This window comes from Sciurus carolinensis, unplaced genomic scaffold, assembly GCF_902686445.1.
Source record: "Sciurus carolinensis unplaced genomic scaffold, mSciCar1.2, whole genome shotgun sequence".
Lineage (NCBI taxonomy): Eukaryota > Metazoa > Chordata > Mammalia > Rodentia > Sciuridae > Sciurus > Sciurus carolinensis.
The window spans coordinates 428,435-451,499 of NW_025920131.1; the positions used below are offsets into that span (position 1 = coordinate 428,435).

Sequence of the window (23,065 nt, forward strand, 5' to 3'; positions counted from 1 at the left end):
GAGGCCTGTTAAAATCACCTAGTATTATTGTATTGTGGTCTATTTGGTTTCTAAAATTGAGAAGGATTTGTTTAACATACATGGATGAGCCACTGTTTGGGGCATAGATGTTTATGATTGTTATATCTTGCTGATTTATGCTTCCCTTAAGCAGTATGAAATGTCCTTCTTTATCCCTTCTGACTAACATTGGCTTGAAGTCCACATTATCTGAAATGAGGATGGATACTCCTTCTTTTTTGCTGAGTCCATGTGCATGGTTTGTTTTTCCCCATCCTTTCACCTTTAGTCTATGGGTATCTCTTTCTATGAGGTGAGTCTCTTGCAGTCAACATATTGTTGGATCTTTCTTTTTAATCCAATCTGCCAGTCTATGTCTTTTGATTGATGAATTCAGGCCATTAACATTCAGGGTTATTATTGAGATATGATTTGTATTCCTGGTCATTTGGTTCATATTTAAAATTTTATTTATTTATTTATTTATTTTTTGACACGACTTGGTTCCTCCTTTATTTGACAATTCCTTTAGGATAATTCCTCCCTTTGCTGATTTGCTTCTTTGTTTTTTATTTCTTCCTCAGGAAATATTTTGCCGAGAATGTTCTGTAATGCTGGCTTTCTTTTTGTAAATTCTTTTAGCTTTTGTTTATCATGGAAAGATTTTATTTCATCGTCAAATTTGAAGGTAAGCTTTGCTGGGTATAAGATTCTTGGTTGGCATCCATTTTCTTTCAGAACTTGAAAAATGTTGTTCCAGGCCCTTCTAGTTTTTAGGGTCTGGATTGAAAAATCTGCTGATATCCATATTGGTTTCCCCCTGAATGTAATTTGGTTCTTTTCTCTCACAGCCTTTAAAATTCTGTCTTTATTTTGTATGTTAGGTATTTTCGTTATAATGTGCCTTGGTGTGGGTCTGTTGTAATTTTGTGTATTTGGAGTCCTATAAGCCTCTTGTACTTGGTTTTCCATTTCATTCTTCAGATTTGGGAAATTTTCTGATATTATTTCATTGAATAGATTGTTCATTCCTTTGGTTTGTTTCTCTAAGCCTTCCTCAATCCCAATAATTCTCAAATTTGGTCTTTTCATGATATCCCATAGTTCTTGCAGATTCTGTTCATGATTTCTTACCATCTTCTCTGTTTGTTCAACTTTGTTTTCGAGGTTAAATATTTTGTCTTCAATATCTGAAGTTCTGTCTTCCAGGTGTTCTGTCCTATTGGTTATGCTTTCTATGGAGTTCTTAATTTGGTTTATTGTTTCCTTCATTTCAAGGATTTCTGTTTGTTTTTTTTTTCAATATCTCTAACTCTTTATTGAAATGAGTTGAACTACTTTTATCTTTATTATCACCTTTCACTGAAGAGGAAAGAGCCTTGAATTACATTCTTCCAGGACCTGGTATACCAGAATAACTCCAAGTTCATGGCTTTTGAATAGCTTCAGCCATTTAGAACCAGTGTATGAGAGTACAGTATTCACTTTTCCTATCTTGTAGGCAAGTGATGACACACACACACACACAATCTAACTTGCAGTCTAAATCATAAAAGAAAACTTGCCTACTCAGTACTGACTCTTGGGTTATTTTCTGTTTATTTTAGAAGTTTAGATATTACTAATAGGATATTTGGGACTGTGAAGTCCTGATGAGTTAGTATATGGGATGGTTCCTTAGTTTCAGATTGGATCTACTTGTCCCAATCCTCATCTTTTCCAGTGTCAGATGATAAGCAAAGGAGTGGGAAAAGAATTTATTGTAGAAAATGCTTGAAAAATGTTCATCGATATTGTGCAACATTGTGGTGAGTTTTGAATCACATTGTAACAGACAAGCAACTGAATTATATTATTTATCTTTTTGGTGGTGCTGGGATAAGGCTTCACACATCCTAGGCAAGCACTCTACCATTCAATTCCAAACCCAATGCCAAAATATGATTCTTTTTATAGATAGTGTCTGCTATGGTTTGGATGTGAGGTGTTCCTCCAAATCTCCTGGTAATGCAGGAATATTCAGAGGTGGAATGATGAGATTAAAAGAGCAGTAACCTAGTCAGTCCATTCTAATTTGAATGGATTGACTGTGTGGTAGCAATGGGCAGATAGGGCATTAGTGTAGTTGACCTCTGAAAGGGTGCATCTTCCCTGTGGCCTCTTCTCCTTCCCTTCTCTGTTTCCTGAAAGTGAGGTGCCAAATAAACTTTTCATACTCTAAATCATTCTAGTTGGGTATTCTTGCCATAGCAGAGTAAAAGTCAACAAAAATAGGGTCTCACTATGATGCCCAGGCTGTCCTAGAAGTCCAAGGCTCAAGGAATCCCTGCCTCAGCCTCCTGAGTAACTGGGACTACTACTGAGCTACAACCCCCCAGCCCCTTTACATTTTTATTTTGTATATACTGCTTACTATGAATATATTATATATAGAAGACATATAATATATATAAATGTATAAGTATATATGTTTTATATATACATGTTTGTGTGTATATATGTATATATATATATATATTACATATGAAATGTTCTGAGGTGTAGTATCTTTGGAGACTATCATTTGATAAAATTAAAAGAATAAAGTGAACTTTTACTTTGGCCAGGATTTAAACTGGCCCAAATTAGTGCAAGTAGCTACATAGTGAAGTATGTGCTATAATGTATGGCATTATCCAACTTAATAATAAAGAATGATTACATCATTCCTGTTACCTGGCCACTCATTATTCAAGTTCTGCACATTACAGAACTTCAGATTAGTTCCCTTCAAAATGTTCTTATTCCTGAACTTGAAGGAAGAATGCACAAATAGACTGCAGAATTATGGGGGGTATTTACCCAATTTTCAAGAGTTTTAAAAGGACCCTTGAAGAGTCTAAAATAGTGGGACAAAGAATTTACAACGATGAGTTTACAAATTACATTGTTATGTAATGATTAACAGAGTTTTATTATTTTAGAAATGCTCTGCTGCAAAATTTTATAGAGAATTTTTTTTCCATCTGATTTGCTGGTGGGTTGTGCTGCTGTGTGGTGGTGATTGCTGCCACCTAGAGACCAAACATGTGAAGTGGCTTGGATCTTTAATCTTCAAATTCCTTGGAGATTCTGCTTGCACTTATTCCATGAGTAACCATTCTTGAAGCAAAGTTTGAAATAATTTCAGTTGAAGTAGTAAAGGTTCTAGAAGAATATAAAAATGGCAAATAACATTTTCTTTAATGGGATACAGTATATACATTTGAAGACCTAATCATAATATAAATTTTGAGTCAGTCACATACTGACAGCTAATATTTTCTTTATGCACAACTTCATTGCAAACTCATTTCCTATGTCTACAGTGAGGACATGAGAGTAGAACTATATTTGATACAAATTTGCATGTACAAATATGTGTGTTGGGTGGGGGTTAAGGAGCTCCTCCTCCATTTGTCATATGTCATGAGGGAGAGAGAGGAAGAGAGAGAAATAGAAATATAAACATGCAAAAAGAGGATATTAATATAGACCAAAATCTTTATGTTGATTTTTTTCTGGTTTTAGGATTATGGATTATTTCTAGTGCTGTGCTTCCTTTTATTTGCATAATTTTGAAATATTTTATTTTTGAGGGACTGGAGATGGAATACAGGTCCTCATGAATGCCAGGTGAATGTTCCACCACTGAGACACATCCTGAGCCCACTTTCTTTTATTTAAAAATTCCACTGTGAATATATCTTTCTGGTATAGGAATTTCTTCCAACTTGAAAGCAAAACTTTGAATATTAATGTACTCATTACAGAACTTTTCAAGTCTTGCTTTATTAGTTAAAGAAAATCACTAATACATCAAAACTTTCTAGAATAAGATCATTATTTAACTTTAAGTACATTTTAAAAAAATCACCAATTAGATTGTTTTTTTCCACAATGCTTTAGGAAATTTTACACAACCCTGTCTCAATCCATTCACCATAAGAATTCCATCCCTCTTAGTAATGGTAATATTAAAATTTTATTATATCATGGCATTAAAATATTGCGTATGTAAAGGTCAATAATGTGACTGTCAATTTTGGATAATCTTTATTCTTTCATTTAGTTAATATTTATTGAGCACCTCTCATGACCTACCATGAGCACCTATCATGACTAGAGTTTTCTGGACAACCTCCAGTGTCCAACATAGAGGACACTAAGAGGTATAAAGGTGAACTAGATGAACCCCTCTACCTGATGGAGCTCCTGATGGGAGCTGGTCAAGAAGCAGGGTAATTCTGCATCTTTAGTGCTGTGCTTTGGAAGGCTATTGGAGCTATAGATGGAAATTGGGATGAGGGACAGGAAAAAGACCGAGATATTAACTATGTTGAAGTGTATTATTTAAGACTTCAGACTTCAGTATGCAATAGGATCAAATTCAATTATTGATCAAGTTTTGTAATAAAGACTGATTATGTCATTTCTGTTACTGATTATGTCATTATTATTTAATAATAAATTATCAGAATAAAACCAAGTTTAAAGAATAAGTTTATGATGGCAGTTGTTATTTTTTTACTAATAGCACAGAATTTTGTTATGTATATAAGGCAGCATCACTCAGAAAATGGCTTAAAACTCCTGGGGCATTCCAGCTGTATTTGTGCCGGCAGCCCATAATTGCTGGGTGCTTACTAAAGAACAACCAGAGTGCTGCACCAAGGGACATGGCAAACAGGGACTCTAGAGTTTTACTTTTTCTGGTTACCAGAGCTCATGCTCCAGTCTTATCAGTCCACGTTAAAAACATCCCATGATCAGTTGGGCACAGGCATTAAGCACAGGCTCTGGTGGTTCCTGGGCACTGACACATCAGAATGGATCAGCTGGACAACAACCTGGCCATCAAGAGTCCTGTTAGTGAATAACCACCACTGGTCCTCAGATTTTCATCTCAGTATGTTAATCCATCCACTGATCTGTGCAGATGTTGGATCCTTGGTAAATGCTTGGTCTTTGCTTTTTCTTGTCCCTCCTTGATGTTGATGGGTCTCAGAACTCTTCTTCCAGTTTTGCCTACTTGGGATCATGTTGCCACCTTCTTTTCATGACCTTCTCTGGTAAGCTTAGATTCCAGAATCTTCCAGCCAACTGTATCCTCTGGTATCTGATTTTTTCATCATAGACCCTTGTCAAATCAGAAATCATCTGCAACAAATCCTCTAGTTTATGTAAAATCAGATACAAATGTGTGATTTAGGCAAGGTGAGAACTTGAAATGGAGCAATTGTGATCCTAATCTGGGTGTAAATCCAACGCCCTTGCCTTAAAGGAGTACAGTTTAAAGCTAGTTCACAGCCCTGGTTTGTCATCTCTTCCACAGTCCTACTCTGCCTCTGATTAGAATGTGTGTATTTAGTGTCCTCAAATACATTAGCTAGGGGCTGGAGTTGTAGCTCAGTGGTGGACCACTTGCTTGGCACACATAAGGCACTGGGTTCAAGCTTCAGCACCACAGAAAAATAAATAAATAAAACACATTAGCTTGTCCCAAACCAAGCCATAGAAAGATTCAAATGGTTGACAGTTGTTTAACTAGAAAGGGGATTTTTCTAGGTGACTAAGAATTTCCTACTCCTCATTCCAACTCAACTCTTTACTAACTCTTTATGAGCCATGTAAACATAACATGTAAGACTCAATTTTCTCATCTTTAAATTGGAGACATAAGCTGGGCATGGTGGTGGCGTAATCCCAGTGGCTTGGGAGGCTGAGGCTGGAGGATCACAAGGTCAAAGACAGCCTTGGCAAGAGCATGGTGCTAAGCAACTCAGTGAGAACCTGTCTCTAAATAAAACATAAAATAGGGCTGGGGATGTAGATCAGTGGTCCAGTGCCCCTAAGTTCAATTCCTGGTACTCCCCCCCCAAAAAATTTGAGACATAGTAAATATTCAATAAAATGCCTTTGTGTGCCAGGTTTATTTCACTCAATAGAATACCACATGTGCTCCTCATTTGTGGAAGCTAAAAAAGCTGAAAAACCTGAACACATAGGGTAGTGGGGAGGGGAGATAGTAGGAGGGTAGATAGTGAATATAGTTGGAGGGGATAGTAGTTTTAATGTTCATAATGTGAACAGTAGGATAACTATAGTCTACAGCAATTAATTATATTCTACAAATAAGTAGAGGAGAAAAGTTTGAAAGTTCTCAACATGTGGGGATAATAAAATTTGAGGAGCTAAAATGCTAAGTCTCCTGATTTGATTATTATATATTATATGTGTGATTGAATTATAATATTATATGCCATAAATATGTACAGATATTACATTGCAATTAAAAATGCCTGACATACAATATTGCTCAAAGTATAGTGCCAATTTTATTCAGTTAATCAAAAACATTTTTATTTAAACAAAGTCTCTTAGAGACATGGTACATTAGCAGAAAAAAATGAATCTCTGAAGTGTTAGGGGTCATGGGGTATTTGAACTACATTTTATTCTAACCATAAAGCTGTTTTTCCTTGATCTGGTACTCTTGCCATTCAAAACACTGCACACACACACACACACATATGCACACACACACACAGATACACACACCAAAATCTGCACACTAATTAACAAGTCAAAAAATAAGTAAAACAAAGAAATAAATTTGAAATTAAACAAACAAAAAATTGACACGTTTTGGCACAGATTTCCCAATTATTGTAGATGCTTCCTTATTTTATTTTTTATTTTTTTGCAGTGCTAGGAATGGGACTCAGGAACTTGTATAAACTAGTGCAAATGCTCTAGCAATGACCTATATACATAGCCTGGATATTTTCTGCCCTACATTGAGCATCCAACTCAAATTAGTTGACTGTACACAGTTAAGTTGGGTTCAGTCACCATCTAAGAAGGAAAGAAAAATGCCTTATTATGCCCAGGAGTAAAGTCCCTACAAGGTAATCTTCAACCACTTTGGGATTTCAAATGTCTATGAACACCTGAGAAATTCTTTCTGAGTCATGGACAGAGTGAAAAGTAACTTAGAGGCCTGTAGAACCAGAGACTTCCTTTGACCTCTGCCTGCCCCACCTCTGCTAAGCTGCACATTTGGTCCTTCCCAGTTCTTGAGCTGATGAGAATGAAGCTTGGTGTCCTTTAGAACCTAGTCTGTGAAAGTAAGCATTTGGCTTTGATTTTGATGCCTAAAGGCTGTGGTATCCATGACCCTCTATAAACCTATGATTTGTGTTCGAATGGTTGGGGTTCTTTCCTGGCTCCTGGGTTACATTTTAAGACTCTTCTCACACTAATAGACTTCTCTGCTCTCTGATTAATTGAAGGGGTCTTAGCACCAAATCTGGCTCCTACGATTGCTCTCTTCTTTTGTCTGTGTTGCCTGAAAAATGAACATTCCTAGAACTAAATGAGACCATGTAACAGAGAAGTTTCTCTTAGACCTTAAATTTCCATCCATCTTTGAAATGGCTGTTCACTGGCCTGTGCTGGGTTTTGTACCCCCTGGACTTTGGCATTAGGATTAGTACTCCTTGTTTGGGGACAGTTCTAGCATTTGTTTGTTGCCCCCCCCCCACCATTCATGTTGCTGTATTTATTAGCACTTTGGGTGGCATAGTTTACATCTGCTGTTCACTTTAATGCTAGATCTAGTTCATGGTTGCTTATTGTTTTTGATATTCTACTTGCAGATCCCATCATTGTTGTTTTCTTAGTAATTAGTGTTGTGTATGTTAAAGTAGGCACCAGATATTTATTTTAATGTTGTATTTTAATTGTTTGCTTTGGTTGTTGCTTTTGTGTTTCCCCATTTTCTGTGAGGTTCTGGAAAATTACAGGGGTATCACAAATTCCCAGAATTGATATTGTTGCTGAACAAATCATGCCAAAAGACTGCGCACCTTGTTCCATACACTTATTAACTGCACTCAAACTCCAGTTATAATTTAATAAAGAGAATAGAAGAGACAAAACATCCAAGAGACAAAATGTCTCAAGTAGTAATGGATGGGGGTGGATCCTCTGGTCCCACTCATGGACATTGATTCCTTTAGATAAAAACAGAGAGACATAGCACAAATGTTGTGAATTTAACATCTGTGAAAGGGTCTCAATGTAGATCACTACAAGATACTTTGCAAGAAAAGACTGTACCTTAAAAATGTCTAAACATAAAAGTGGAAGGGAAATCTATCCCAACAGATGTAATAAAATCCAGCCCAGGAATAAAAGAAATATGAAAAAAGCAGTGACACAATGTCTCCAAAGTTCATAATTCACCTGGAACTGATTCCAAAGATATTGAAATAGATGAAATATCAGATAAATAATTCAAAGAAATTGTTATGAAATAATCAATTAATTCCAAGACAACACACAAAGACAACTGAATGAATTAAGAAAGTGAGTTCCAGATATGAATGAGAAATTTAATAAGGAGATAGAGATATTGAAAAAGTACCAAACATAAATGTTGAAAATGAGAGACACAAGAAATAAAATAAAATGATCGTTGAAAGTCTCTCTAAAGAGTATACCATACTAAAAGAGAGAATCTCAGTTTGGAAAAAAAGTGGCCAGACTTGAACATTCAGACAGTATTAAAGAAAATAAAATAAGTAATCATGATCAGAATATTCAGGTATTCACGGACAACATTAAAAAACCAATTTTCTTTTTCTTTGGTTTTGTTCTTTTCTTCTTGTTCTTTTTAGTTTTACGTAACAGTATAGTCTGTTTGACATATTTGCACAAAGATGTAGTATATTTTATTATAATTAGGAACTTAGTCTTGTGGGTGACTTTGTGACATTTGCCAGTAAATAAAAACAATTTTAAAAATCATTGGACTTGATGAGGGTTGTGAGACAAAGACTAATTAAAAAGACAATCTCTTCTAGAAATAATGACAGAAAATTTTCCAAACCTTGAGAATAAGATGGACATCCAGATATGGAACACATTCAGAAACTTAAATAGAGAAGATGAAAAAAAGACCCTCTCCACAATACATTATATTTAAAATGCCTAATATCAGAAAGAGAATAGAATTTTAAAGACCATGAAATAAAAATGTCAGGTCACATTTACAGGCAAGCCAATCATTATTACTTCTAATTTCTCAGTACAAATTATAGAAGCAGGAGGGTTGGAAATGATGTTTCAAGTCTGGAAAAACAAGTCAATCAATATTAGTACATCCAGCAAAGCTATATTTCAGTATTGAAAAGGAAAACCTTGCAAGACAAGCAGAAACTAAAAGAATTCATGAAAACTGAATCAGCACTACAGAACATACTTAAACAAATATTTCACACAGACTAAATAAGAAACAAACCCCAGATCTCACAAACTAACACATCACATTTAATGAGTTCCTGATCAAATGAGAAAGAGTACCAAATTAAAAGTAAATCAAAGTGGAAGGAATTATTAAACATCTCTCTATAATAACATTGAATTAAAAGATCTCAAATCTTCAATTAAAAGACACAGGCTGGCAGAATGCATTAAAAATAAGTCCCAACTATATGTGTATTGTAAGAGACTCACTTTATAGACCAAGACAGTCAAAGGTTGGAAGTGAAAGGATAGAAATTGATATACCATGTGAATGGAGTCCAAAACAAGCAGGAGTAACTCTTCTCATATATAAAAAACCAATTTCAAAACAAAGTTAATGAAAAGAGACAAAGAAAGACATTCATACTGGTAAAGGGAAAAAAAAACACGATAGTAAATATTTATGTTCCAAACCTTGGTGCAACTAATAACAAAAGAGAAACAATTTGTGTTAAATTCTCAGGTAGACCCCAGTACAATAATACTGGGTGATTTCAACACACCTCTCCTGCCATTAGATATGTCATTCAGATATAAACTCAGTAAAGACTCTTTGAACATGAAAATATTATAAATCAAATGAATTTTATAGACATCTATAGAATATTTCATCCAACAACAGTTGAATATACATTCTTCTCATGGTTCCTGGAACCTTCTACAAAATAGACCATATTTTAGGCCATAAAGCAACTCTTAGCAAATATAAAATTAATCTATAAAATATAAAGTAACAGAACACTTCAAATTTATTCTATGAAGCCAGTAACACACTCACATCAAGGAAAGAAAGCCACAGAACTATATCCCTGATGAATTTAGATGAAAATATTTTAATAAAATATTAGTAAATTGTACTGAACAACACATCAAGAGATTGTACATCATGACCAAGTTCGTTTTATTCAAGGGATGCAAGTATGGTTTAACATGTGCAAATCAATAAATGTAATTCATCACATAAATAGAATTAAGGACAAAAATCACTTAGTAATCTCAATAGATACAGAGAAAGTCTTTGACAACATTCAGCATCCTTTCATGATAAAAACATTGAAGAAACTATGAACAGAATGAATCTACCTCAACATCATAAAAGGCTATATATGAAAAACCCAAAGCCAATCTCATGTAAATAAAGAAAACCTGAAAGTATTTCCTTGAAAATCTGAAACAAGACAAGGATGTTCAGTCTTACTACTCCTATTTAAAATAGTGCTAGAAATTCTAGCCAGAGGAATTGAGCAAGAAAATGAAATAAAAGTGATATAAATAGAAAAAAAAATTACTGTGTGCAGATGACATAATCCTTTTGAAAGCTGTGCATGAACTATGGATTTTTTTGAGCCATCATAAGGTAGGGAAGCTGCTGAGTGGAATTCTCTGGTTGAGAAAGCCCAGATCACATTGGTGCCCCACTTTAGCTCACAGTACTAGGTTCAAACACAGTCACCTGGAGATGGGTGTAACCTGCCACACACCAAACAACCTGTTTTCCCTACTTCTATCCTGTTTTCCTCAAGAAGCCTGCCACACTGAAACATTTGATGTAATTCCCCTTAAATAAAACATTGGGGCCTTTTTCACTTGTTTGGTTCCAGTTCCCATCAGGGCTGGAAGACACACCAAGTGCCCCACCTCTTTTAAAATCTAATTGCTAACTTTGTCTTTCATTCCTTACTGATTATTCTCAGACTTTTATTTTCCTAGCTGATTCACACCTCCAAGCAGGAAACTGCTCTACGAGGGTACTGGTAACTCTGGAATATGATCCTATACTTAGAATATCCAAAAAGCTCCACAAGAAGCTAGTTGGAGCCAATAAACAAATCAGTAATCTAGCAGGTTACATAATCAACACATAAAAAGCAATACATTTTCTATACACCAATAACGTATAGAAAGAAATCAAGAAAATAAACCCATTCACATTATTAAAAAACAAAACAAAACAACCAGGAATAAATTTAACCGAGAAGGTGAAAATCCTCTATAATGAAAGCTATAGAATATTGAAAAGAAATCGAAGAAGACAAAAGATGTAAAGGCATCTTATGTTCATGGATAGGCAGTATTAATATTGCAAAGATGGCCATACTACCAAAAGCATTATACAGATTCAATTTAATACCCCCCAAAATGACATTATTCCCAGAACTACAAAAAACAATCCTAAAATTCATTTAGGAGAATAAAAAAACAAGAATAGCCAAAGCAATTCTAGGTTAAAAAAGAGATTCTGACAACAACCCAATTCCTTACTGTAACTTATACTTGACCCAGCTATCCCACTCCTTGGCCTATACCCAAAGGACTTAAAATCAGCATACTACAGAGATACAGCCACATCAATGTTCATAGCCACTCAATTCACAATAGCCAGAGTGTGGAACCAACCTAGATGCCCTTCAATTGATGAATGGATAAAGAAACTGTGGTATATATATACAATGGAATATTACTCAGCCATAAAGAATGATAAAATTATGACATTTGTAGGCAAATGGATGAAATTGGAGAATATCATGCTAAGTGAGATAAGCCAATCTCAAAAAACCAAAGGATGAATGATATTGCTGATAAGTGGATGCTGACACATAATGGGGGATGGGAGGGGTTAGTTTTAGGGCTAGAGTTAGGGTTAGGGAGGGGGTCAAGAATGGAGGAAGGAAGGACTGTATAGAGGGAAAAGAGGGGTGGGAGGGGTGGGGGGAAGGGGAAAAATAACAGAATGAATCAAACAACATTACCCTATGTAAATTTATGACTACACAAATGGTATGCCTTTACTCTGTGTACAAACAGAGAAACAACATGTATCCCATTTGTTTACAATAAAAAAAACTATTGTAAAACAAACAAACAAACAACAACAACAAAAAAAACCCTGTGTGGTACTTCTACTAGTTTTTATACTAAACTGACATATAGACCAATGGTACAGAATGGAAGATACAAAAAAACAAAACAAAACAACAAACAAACAAAAAACCCACACAGATACAGCCATATGATCCTTGACAAATATGCCAAAAACTCACATTGGAGAAAAGACTGTTTTTTTTTTTCATAAGCATACTTTAATTTTTAAAATTTTAACAATTCATATAAAAGCTAGTTAACATAGATACAAAATATATGCACACAATTTACAGCCATGTACATAAATGAAAGAAGGGCAAAACTCACATAAATGGGCAAAAGTTATCAACTCTTTAAAAGTTGATGTGTTAGCTATGACGGATAGGTCACATTTAATTCTTCACATACACTGGGGTACATTCAAAAAGTTCATTAACATAACTGAGTAGGGGTTTTCAAGATGGCGGACTAGAGGGTGGCTGCATTTCATGTTGCTCCAGGACTCAGGATTCAAAAGAGGAGATATTGAGAGACTTGGGACCAACTCAAAGCCACCGGGTGAGTCTCTCCCATTGGGGAGGCATCCCAGATGGGGCGGTAGTCCCAGAATGCAGGGAACTTTGTGAAGTAGAGTTGCCCAATGAGATACCCCTCCCCCCTGCTGGAGCAGTCAACTCGGACAACTGGGAGCATCATAGAGGAGGCCGCTCAGCACAGCGCTGGGACTCAGAGCAACCACTGGGGCTCCGGGCAGCTTCCCAGAGGAGGAGCTGCGCGGTGAGCTGTTTGGACTCAGAGCAACCACTCCTGAACACCGGGGGCTGTCCGGGGGAGGAGGAGGAGCATGGCGGGTCGCTTGGACTCAGAGTGACTGCACCAGAGCTACAGGTGGTTGCCAGAGGAGGAGCTGCGTGATCAACTGTTTGGACTCAGAGCAACCGCCCCTGAACACTGGAGCTTGCCCAGAGGAGGAGGAGGAGCGCGGTGGGTCGCATGGTCTCGGAGTGACTGCACCAGAGCTACAGGTGGTTGCCAGAGGAGGAGCTATGCTGTGAGCTGTTTGGACTCAGAGCAACTGCTCCTGAACACCTGGGGGGCTGCCTGGAGGAGGAGGAGTGCAGTGGGTTGCTTGGTCTCGGAGCGGCCGCACCAGAGCTCCAGGTGGCTGCCCAGAGGAGGCGGGCAGTGAGTCGCTTGGACTCAGAGCGACCACTCCTGAACACCCGGGGAGCTGTCCGCAGGAGGAGGAGGAATGGAGCAGGTCACTTGGACTCAGAGTGACTGCCCAGGGCTATGGGTGGTTGGCGGGAGGAGAAGGCACGCAATGAGTTGCTTGGACTCCTAGTGACTGCACCGGAACACCAGGTGGCTGTCTGGAGGAAGAGGCGTGCGGCAGATCGCTGGGACTCAGAGCGACTATACGGGGCTCCAGGTGGCCGCTCAGAGGAGGGGGCACATAGCCAGGCAATTAGGTGCGAGCAGTGTCCCAGGACCTAGGCAGCTTCTTGGTGGAAGAGGCGCACAGAGACACGCTTAGGGGTGGAGCGAAGGTTCCAGGACTGCAGGCAGATTCTCTGAGGAGAGGCAGCCTAAAGAGACTCATCTGTGAAGGGTGAGGCTCCCAGGCCCAGGAGGTAGGTCCGGGTCCCTGGGAACGTTGCAGAGGAAGGCAACCCAGCCCAGGTGGTAGTTGTAGATTGAGGGGAACCTCTAGGAGGGGAACTGACCAGCGAGACCTTCCCACTGGGTGAGTCTTCCTTGCCTGGTGAGGTTTTCCCACAAGGATGGTAAAACCAGAGACACAGGCCCAAACAGGCCTTGCCTCAGCCCACAGCCTAGTTCCCCTTTGGATGACCATTGGTCAATGAGTGGAGGTACCTCTGCCCACTAGCAGGGAATATACCCCACCTGAAGGCCACCACCCCTAGAGAGGGAGCTTCCTTGTGGAGCACTGAATTATCAATTTCCTCCAAGACTTCAGGCTATTGAAGGCTAAGAGGGGATATACTAGAAATTTTCAGAGACATTATAAGTCAATAGAGGAAATCTGCAATATCTTAGTGGTCCACTGATACCTGAACAATATGAGAAAACAAGGGAAGAAAATGCCCCAAACAAATCTAGATGTTACATCAAAAAATCCAATGACAGCATGGCAGAAGGAATGACAGAAAGGGAGTTCAGAATGTACATAATTAAAATGATCAGGGAAGCAAATGAGGAGATGAAAGAGCAAATGCAGGCATTAAATGATCGCACCAATTGACAGTTAAAAGAGCAAATACAGGAAACAAAAGATCATTTCAATAAGAGTTAGAGATATTGAAAAAAAAAACAAACAGATATCCTTGAAATGAAGGAAACAATAAACCAAATTAAGAACTCCATAGAAAGCATAACCAATAGGATAGAACAACTGGAAGACAGAACCTCAGATATTGAAGACAAAATATTTAACCTTGAAAACAAAGTTGACCAAACAGAGAAGATGGTAAGAAATCATGAACAGAATCTCGAAGAACTGTGGGATATCATGAAGAGGCCAAATTTAAGAATTATTGGGATTGAGAAAGGCTTAGAGAAAAAAACCAAAGGAATGAACAATCTATTCAATGAAATAATATCAGAAAATTTCCCAAATCTGAAGAATGAAATGGAAAACCAAGTACAAGAGGCTTATAGGACTCCAAATACACAAAATTACAACAGACCCACACCAAGGCACATTATAATGAAAATACCTAACATACAAAATAAAGACAGAATTTTAAAGGCTGTGAGAAAAAAGAACCAAATTACATTCAGGGGGAAACGAATACGGGTATCAGCAGATATTTCAATCCAGATCCTAAAAGCTAGAAGGGCCTGGAACAACATTTTTCAAGCCCTGAAAGAAAATGAATGCTGACCAAGAATATTATACCCAGCAAAACTTACCTTCAAATTTGACAATGAAATAAAATCATTCCATGATAAACAAAAGCTAGAAGAATTTACAAAAAGAAAGCCAGCATTACAGAACATTCTCAGCAAAATATTCCATGAGGAAGAGATGAAAAGCAAAGAAGCAAATCAACGAAGGGAGGAATTATTCTAAAGGAATTGTCAAATAAAGGAGGAACCAAGTCGTGTCAAAAAAATAAAATAAAATAAAATAAATGAACCAAATACCCAGGAATACAAATCATATCTCAATAATAAACCTGAATGTTAATGACCCTAATTCATCAATCAAAAGACATAGACTGGCAGATTGGTTTAAAAAGAAAGATCCAACAATATGTTGACTGCAAGAGACTCACCTCATAGAAAGAGATACCCATAGACTAAAGGTGAAAGGATGGGGAAAAACAAACCATGCACATGGACTCAGCATAAAAGCTGGAGTATCCATCCTCATTTCAGATAATGTGGACTTCAAGCCAATGTTAGTCAGAAGGGATAAAGAAGGACATTTCATACTGCTTAAGGGAACCATAAATCAGCAAGATATAACAATCATAAACATCTATGTCCCAAACAGTGGCTCATCCATGTATGTCAAACAAATCCTTCTCAGTTTTAGAAACCAAATAGACCATAACACAATAATACTAGGTGATTTTAACAGGCCTCTCTCACCACTGGACAGATCTTCCAAACAAAAATTGAACAAAGAAACCATAGATCTCAATAACACAATCAATAATTTAGACTTAACAGACATTTATAGAATATACCATCCAACCAAGAGCGAATACACTTTCTTCTCAGCAGCACATGGATCCTTCTCTAAAATAGACCATATATTATGCCACAAAGCTAATGTTAGCTAATACAAGAAGATAGAGACACTACTGTGCATTCTATCAGATCATAATGGATTGAAGTTAGAAATAAATGAAAGAGTAAAAAACAGAAACTACTCCAACACCTGGAGATTAAACAATATGCTATTATATGATGAATGGATAACATAAGATATTAGGAAGGAAATTAAAAAATTCTTAGAGGTAAACAAGGAAACATCATACGAGAATGAAGAAACATCATATCAAAATCTCTGGGACACTATGAAAGCAGTACTTAGAGGAAAATTTATTTCATGGAGCATATTCAATAAAAGAAGTAAAACTCAACAAATAAACAACCTAACACTACAGCTCAAAGCCCTAGAAAAAGAAGAATAGTCAACACCAAAAGTAGTAGAAGACAGGAAATAGTTAAACTCAGAGCTGATATCAATGAAATTGAAACAAGAGAACAATACAAAAATTGACAAAATAAATAGTTGGTTCTTTGAAAAAATAAACAAAATTGATAAACCTTTAGCCACACTAACAAAGAGAAGATGAGAGAAAACCCAAATCACTAAAATTCAGAATGAACAAGGAAATATCACAACAGACACGACTGAAATACAAACATAATTAGAAGCTATTTTGAAAATCTATACTCCAACAAAATAGAAAATTTCGAAGACATCAACAGGTTTCTAGAGACATATGAATTGCCTAAACTGAACGAGGAGGACATACACAATTTAAATAGACCAATTTCAAGTAATGAAATAGAAGAAGTCATCAAAAGCCTACCAACAAAGAAAAGTCCAGGACCAGATGGGTTCTCAGCCGAGTTCTACAAAACCTTTAAAGAAGAGCTCATTCCAATACTTCTCAAAGTATTCTGTGAAATAGAAGAAAGGGAACCCTCCCAAACTCATTCTATGAAGCCAATATTACCCTGATACCTAAACCAGACAGAGAAACATCGAGGAAAGAAAATTTCAGACCAATATCCTTAATGAACATCGATGCAAAAATTCTAAACAAAATTTTAGCAAATCGAATACAAAAACATATTAAAAAGATAGTGCACCATGATCAAGTGGGTTTCATCCCAGGGATGCAAGGTTGGTTCAACATCAGGAAATCAATAAATGTAATTCACCATATCAACAGACTTAAAGTCAAGAATCACATGATTATTTCAATAGATGCAGAAAAAGCATTTGATAAAATACAGCACCCCTTCATGCTCAAAACACTAGAAACAATAGGGATAGTGGGAACATTTCTTAACATTGTAAAGGTCATCTATGCTAAGCCCATGGCTACTATCATTCTAAATGGTGAAAAACTGAAAGCATTCCCCCTAAAAACTGGAACAAGGCAGGGATGCCCTCTTTCACCACTTCTATTCAATATCGTCCTTGAAACTCTAGCCAGAGCAATTAGAGAGACCAAAGAAATTAAAGGGATACGAATAGGAAAAGAAGAACTCAAACTATCCCTATTTCCTGATGATATGATTATATACTTAGAGGAACCAGGAAATTCCACCAGAAAACTTTTAGAACTCATAAGTGAATTCAGTAAAGTGGCAGGATATAAGATCAATGCACATAAATCTAATGCATTTTTATACATAAGTGATGAATCTTTGGAAAGAATAATTAGGAAAACTACCCCATTCACAATAGCCTCTCTTCTATTTTTCTTTATGTGTATAAAAAAAAAACCAAAAAAAAGCATAACTGAGTAGGACTAGAATTTTCAGTTCCTAAAGGAGTAGCAAAAAATTCAATGTACAGACTAATGGGAAATATAAGAGCATGATAGAGATAAGAACAGAAAGCATGTTGTATTTTATATATTAAAATTCCTTTCAATTGACGCCATTCAGAAATGTCCATATTTCTAGGAATGTTAAAGTCATGATTAGTAGCCAGCCTTTTTCTCCTGTAGTATTCATCAGCCCCAAAGGGTCCCTACAATTACTCCGTTTGGGTAGAAGAGCATGTCAACTAGAGAGACTGGCATGAGGGACTCTGGAAGAGGGACTAATTTATTCTGAACAACCCCAATTCTGCTGATCCTAAAATAATGCTACTCCACAGTGCACGGTAGGTTTAAGATAAAAGACTGAATTAAACAACCTCACAACATTCTATTTTGGTTTCAAATTACTAATCAATTTGGGCCTATTCTAGGAAGGTCGATTATACCACATTACATAATGAGAACCAAGACAGAGGCTTTGCGGTAGAAAGCACTGCATGGCATCCACAACCACAGCCGTGGCACCGTGGCCTCGGATTTGGATTGTGGAATGTAGGAAACCATTTCTGTGAGTGGCTGCTTTGAGCGGAAGCTTTCAGTACCTACTGCCTGAACTGGACGAGGTTCAGTTCAACTTTCTGAGGAGATTCTGTAATAAAACATACCACTGTGGAGTGCTGACAATCACCATACCAAAGTTTTAAAAGTTATCTGATAGAAAACAGATGAAAAAAACACATAAGTTTTTAAAAAGTCCAATACTTTGATAAATGTTTTTATCTTTAAACATTAGAATCAATTAAAAAATCAACTTTTATGTAACTTTCATATATAGTTTTTTTTTTTTAATGATCTGTCAAACTATGGCAGATTGTACTTGGGGAAAAAACAGACTTTGTTTCTCCTTTCTAGTTGTTGCACAAATGTAATCTAGGACTTAAAAATCTTTTGCTTCTAGTACATAAATAATACCTGCTTTAAAAGCTGAACATAATGCACAAAAGGTGATGTAAGTTTTGCTTGCTAAATATAAACAGAAACAGAATACCTCCTCAAAGGACACTTGTTACGAATTTGCTACAACAAAATGAGATGTTCCTTAGGTGCTGTTTTTCATATCCTCTTCCTTTGTGGGACACTGAATCAGTAAGACTAGGGAGTGTGTCCTACATTCAATACAGTATTCATGCATCTTCACAGGCAAATGGCACTGTATTAGGCAGCACAAATGGCACCAAAAAGGCAAACGTTATGGAATGAGACCTTCTCTACAGATTCAAGTTAGAAACCTGTTTTTTTTTGGCCCAGGGGGAGCTTGCTATGTTTCTCACAATAAATGTCAAAGCAGAAATTACCAGATGTTAAAGAAAAAGAGTAACAAAACTGAATTTGCCTTTGGTCTCCAAATAGATTGGAATATTTTAAATTCCAACTGAGCTTCTCAGAAACATCCAGTTACTGTTGATTACAGAAAGTTAAGGTGGGGGAATTCAAGAGAGCTTCACTAGTGATAGCAGAAAAAACTTGTAATGACATGCTGCTTTTCCATGATGTTGTGGCACTATAAACACATTATGAACCCTTCAAAACAAAAGCCCAGAAAAATGTTATGAAAACTGTTTCTAATACATGACCAGTATTAAAAAAAAACTTAACATGAAATTCTCTCTTCTCACCTCCCACTCCCAAGGCCACAAAGTGCATTCATAAGGAGTCATTCTTAAGATAAAGCCATTGCACAAAATATAAAGTTAAGGTGTAATGAAATGAGTACCACACTGGAGTTTAACTACAGAAGTTTTATAGGCCAGTATATATGCAGTATATAATTAGGGATGGCTTTGTTTATGAGATTGAAAAAATGCTCATGGAACAATAACACTATATTCTGAATGACATTAATCAACAAAACACAACTGTATCTTGTGGACATGGTAGAGAAAATGGCAATTTTAAGGAGTGCTTCTAAAGGTATTTCCTGAGGTGGCTGAGGATGTTTCCCATTACTGAGACAGTAAGTGATGTGGCAAGGATACCACCTTAACTCCTACAACCGAACTTCTGCTTGGGCATAGTTCCATGTTTCCAACTACTTTCCTTCTGTCCACCATGCTGGCCTCACTACTCCATGGTCCATTTTATCTTTTATCTTTTATCTTCCTTCTCTCTGGTGGGGCAGCCTTTGCTGCTGTCCATTCAGTAGGTAGACCACCAATTCATAGGTGGCCATCATAATGGCTGTGTATGGAATCTGTCTCACCAGATGGGTTGTCAGACCACGAGTACAGAGATCCATAACCTTCTTCTTGAACAAGCAAAGACAGGGTCTGGAAAAAGGATCTGTACTGTGTTTCCTCTTCATGTAGTCTTGTTCTTACAACTTCGCGTGGATATGCTATGGTTGTGGCACAAGTTTTCGAGGTGGCAGCAGCCAGCATCATTCCCACAAAATCTGATGCTTCTTTCATGGACTCATCACCATTTTTCATCACAGAAGCAGTTTTACATTCCGGTAGTTTTTGCTTTATACTTTCATAAATAACAAAATGGATAACAGTCTCTGATAGGCCAGTGTATGAAGCAGACATGCCCCTATAAAATCCTCCAAGTCCATCTGTCTGATACACTTTACCAACACATTCAAAACACCCATTCGCTCCCCCCCCTTCCTTGCATCAAGCTGTAACCCAGTCTTTATAAGCCAAATGAGGTTGGTTGCAGTGATTGCAGTAAAAGGAGGTTTTACCTTAGTCCATATTTCTACAGGAAGTGACCAGCGGATGGACATCATGAGATGACACGATCTCACTCTTTTCTTGGGAGAAATGTACAGTAAATGCCTGCCACTGAGCTGAAATCATGTGTACCTGGGTAGAATCAGGATCAAACGTGCCATTCAACTTTTCCTTGGCGTTTGAATAAGCAGTAAAGTATATTGCTCTGGAAGGGGTCACCCCCACTAAATTGGGGCCTAATCCTCTAAACAAGGAGCGAGACCCTTCTTTTTCCAAGATCACCTTCAGGCAATAGAGAGGTCCTGGGGACACGACGCGGTTGACACTGGCTCCAGCCATTGTGCTCAGCTGAACTTCAGAGACATAGAGCGTCACAGAAGACGACTGCAGCCGCGTTTTCACAACTTCCAGTGGACGTGTCAGAATAGCTCCCACCGTGCCACCACATACCCCAGCAAAGAGATGCACCAGCGTGTCCCTCTGGCTTATTCTCTCTCCTGCATGTCTTCCGGGCGCTGCGGCGGGACGCGGATCCTGGTGCCCCCTATGGCTGCACGACGACCTCGAGACAGCGAGGGGAGCTGGCGGAGAGCAGCTGCAAAAGGCACCCAGCGCAGCCGGCGCGGCTGGCTGCCGCTGGCTCTTAGGGCTCCCGGAGCAGGAAGATTATCTTTTTAACAATAGTGCTGGAGAGACTGGCTATTCATGTGTAGGAGAATGAAACTACACACTTATCCCTTACCCTGCACAAAAATCAACTCAAAAGGAATTAAAGATCTAGAAATTAAAAAGAAATTATGCTAAAGGGATACGAATAGGAAAAGAAGAATTCAAACTATCCCTATTTGCTGATGATATGATTATATACTTAGAGGAACCAGGAAATTCCACCAGAAAACTTATAGATCTCATAAGTGAATTCTGTAAAGTAGCGGGATATAAGATCAATGCACATAAATCTAAGGCATTTTTATACATAAGTGATGAATCTTCAGAAAGAGAAATTAGGAAAACTACTCCATTCACAATAGCATTGAAAAAAATAAAATACTTGGGAATCAATCTCACAAAAGAGGTGAAAGAAGTCTACAATGAGAACTACAGAACACTAAAGAAAGAAATTAAAGAAAACCTTAGAAGATGGAAAGATCTCCCATGTTCTTGGATAGGCAGAATTAATATTGTCAAAATGGCCATACTACCAAAAGTGCTATACAGATTCATTGCAATTCCAATTAAAATCCCAATAACGTACCTTACAGAAATAGAGTAAGCAATTATGAAATTCATCTGGAAGAATAAAAAACCCAGAATAGCTAAAGCAATCCTTGGCAGAAAGAGTGAAGCAGGGGGCATTGCAATACCAGATCTTCAACTCTACTACAAAGCAATAGTAACAAAAACGGCATGGTATTGGTACCAAAATAGAAAGGTGGATCAATGGTACAGAATAGAGGACAAGGACAAAAACCCAAATAAATACAATTTTCTCATACTAGACAAAGGGACCAAAAATATGCAATGGAGAAAAGATGGCCTCTTCAACAAATGGTGCTGGGAGAATTGGAAATCCATATGCAACAGAATGAAACTAAATCCATATCTCTCACCATGCATGAAACTAAACTCAAAATGGATTAAGGACCTCGGAATCAGACCAGAGACCTTGCATCTTATAGAAGAAAAGTAGGTCCAGATCTTCAACATGTCGGCTTAGGACCAGACTTCCTCAACAGGACTCCCATAGCACAAGAAATAAAAGCAAGAATTAATAACTGGGATAAATTCAAACTAAAAATCTTTCTTTCAGCAAAGGAAACTATCAGCAATGCAAACAAAGAGCCTACAGAGTGGGAGAAAATCTTTGCCAATCATACTTCAGATAGAGCACTAATCTCCAGAATTTATAAAGAACTCAAAAAACTCTACACCAAGAATGCAAATAATCCAATTGACAAATGGGCTAAGGAAATGAACAGACACTTCACAGAAGAAGATGTACAAGCAATCAACAAACATATGGAAAAATGTTCAACATCTCTAGTAATAAGAGAAATGCAAATCAAAACCACCCTAAGATTCCATCTCACCCCAATTAGAATGGTGATTATCAAGAATACAAGCAACAACAGGTGTTGGCGAGGATGTGGGGAGAAAGGTACACTCATACATTGCTGGTGGGGCTGCAAATTAGTGCAGCCACTCTGGAAAGCAGTGTGGAGACTCCTTAGAAAACTTGGAATGGAAACACCATTTGACCCAGCTATCCCACTCCTTGGCCTATACCCAAAGGACTTAAAATCAGCATATTACAGAGATACGGCCACATCAATGTTCATTGCTGCTCAGTTCACAATAGCCAGATTGTGGAACCAACCTAGATGTCCTTCAATTGATGAATGGATAAAGAAACTGTGGTATATATATACAATGGAATATTACTCAGCCATAAAGAATGATAAAATTATGGCATTTGCAGGCAAATGGATGAAACTGGAGAATATCATGCTAAGTGAGATAAGCCAATCTCAAAAACCAAAGGATGAATGATATCGCTAATAAGTGGATGAGGACACATAATGGGGGGTGGGAAGAGTT

At 37.4% G+C, this 23,065-nt stretch overlaps 1 protein-coding gene across 1 annotated transcript in view; it reads right to left on the minus strand.

Annotated features, from left to right (window-relative positions):
• Nucleotides 1-19,884: 19,884 nt before the first annotated feature.
• The window catches only part of LOC124974096 (solute carrier family 25 member 36-like), a 4,246-nt gene continuing 1,065 nt past the window's right edge, over nt 19,885-23,065 (minus strand). Inside the window, 4 exon segments of the mRNA XM_047537633.1 lie at nt 19,885-20,013; nt 20,015-20,385; nt 20,388-20,478; nt 20,564-21,109. Of these exon segments, the coding sequence (XP_047393589.1) occupies nt 19,885-20,013; nt 20,015-20,385; nt 20,388-20,478; nt 20,564-21,109 (1,137 nt within the window).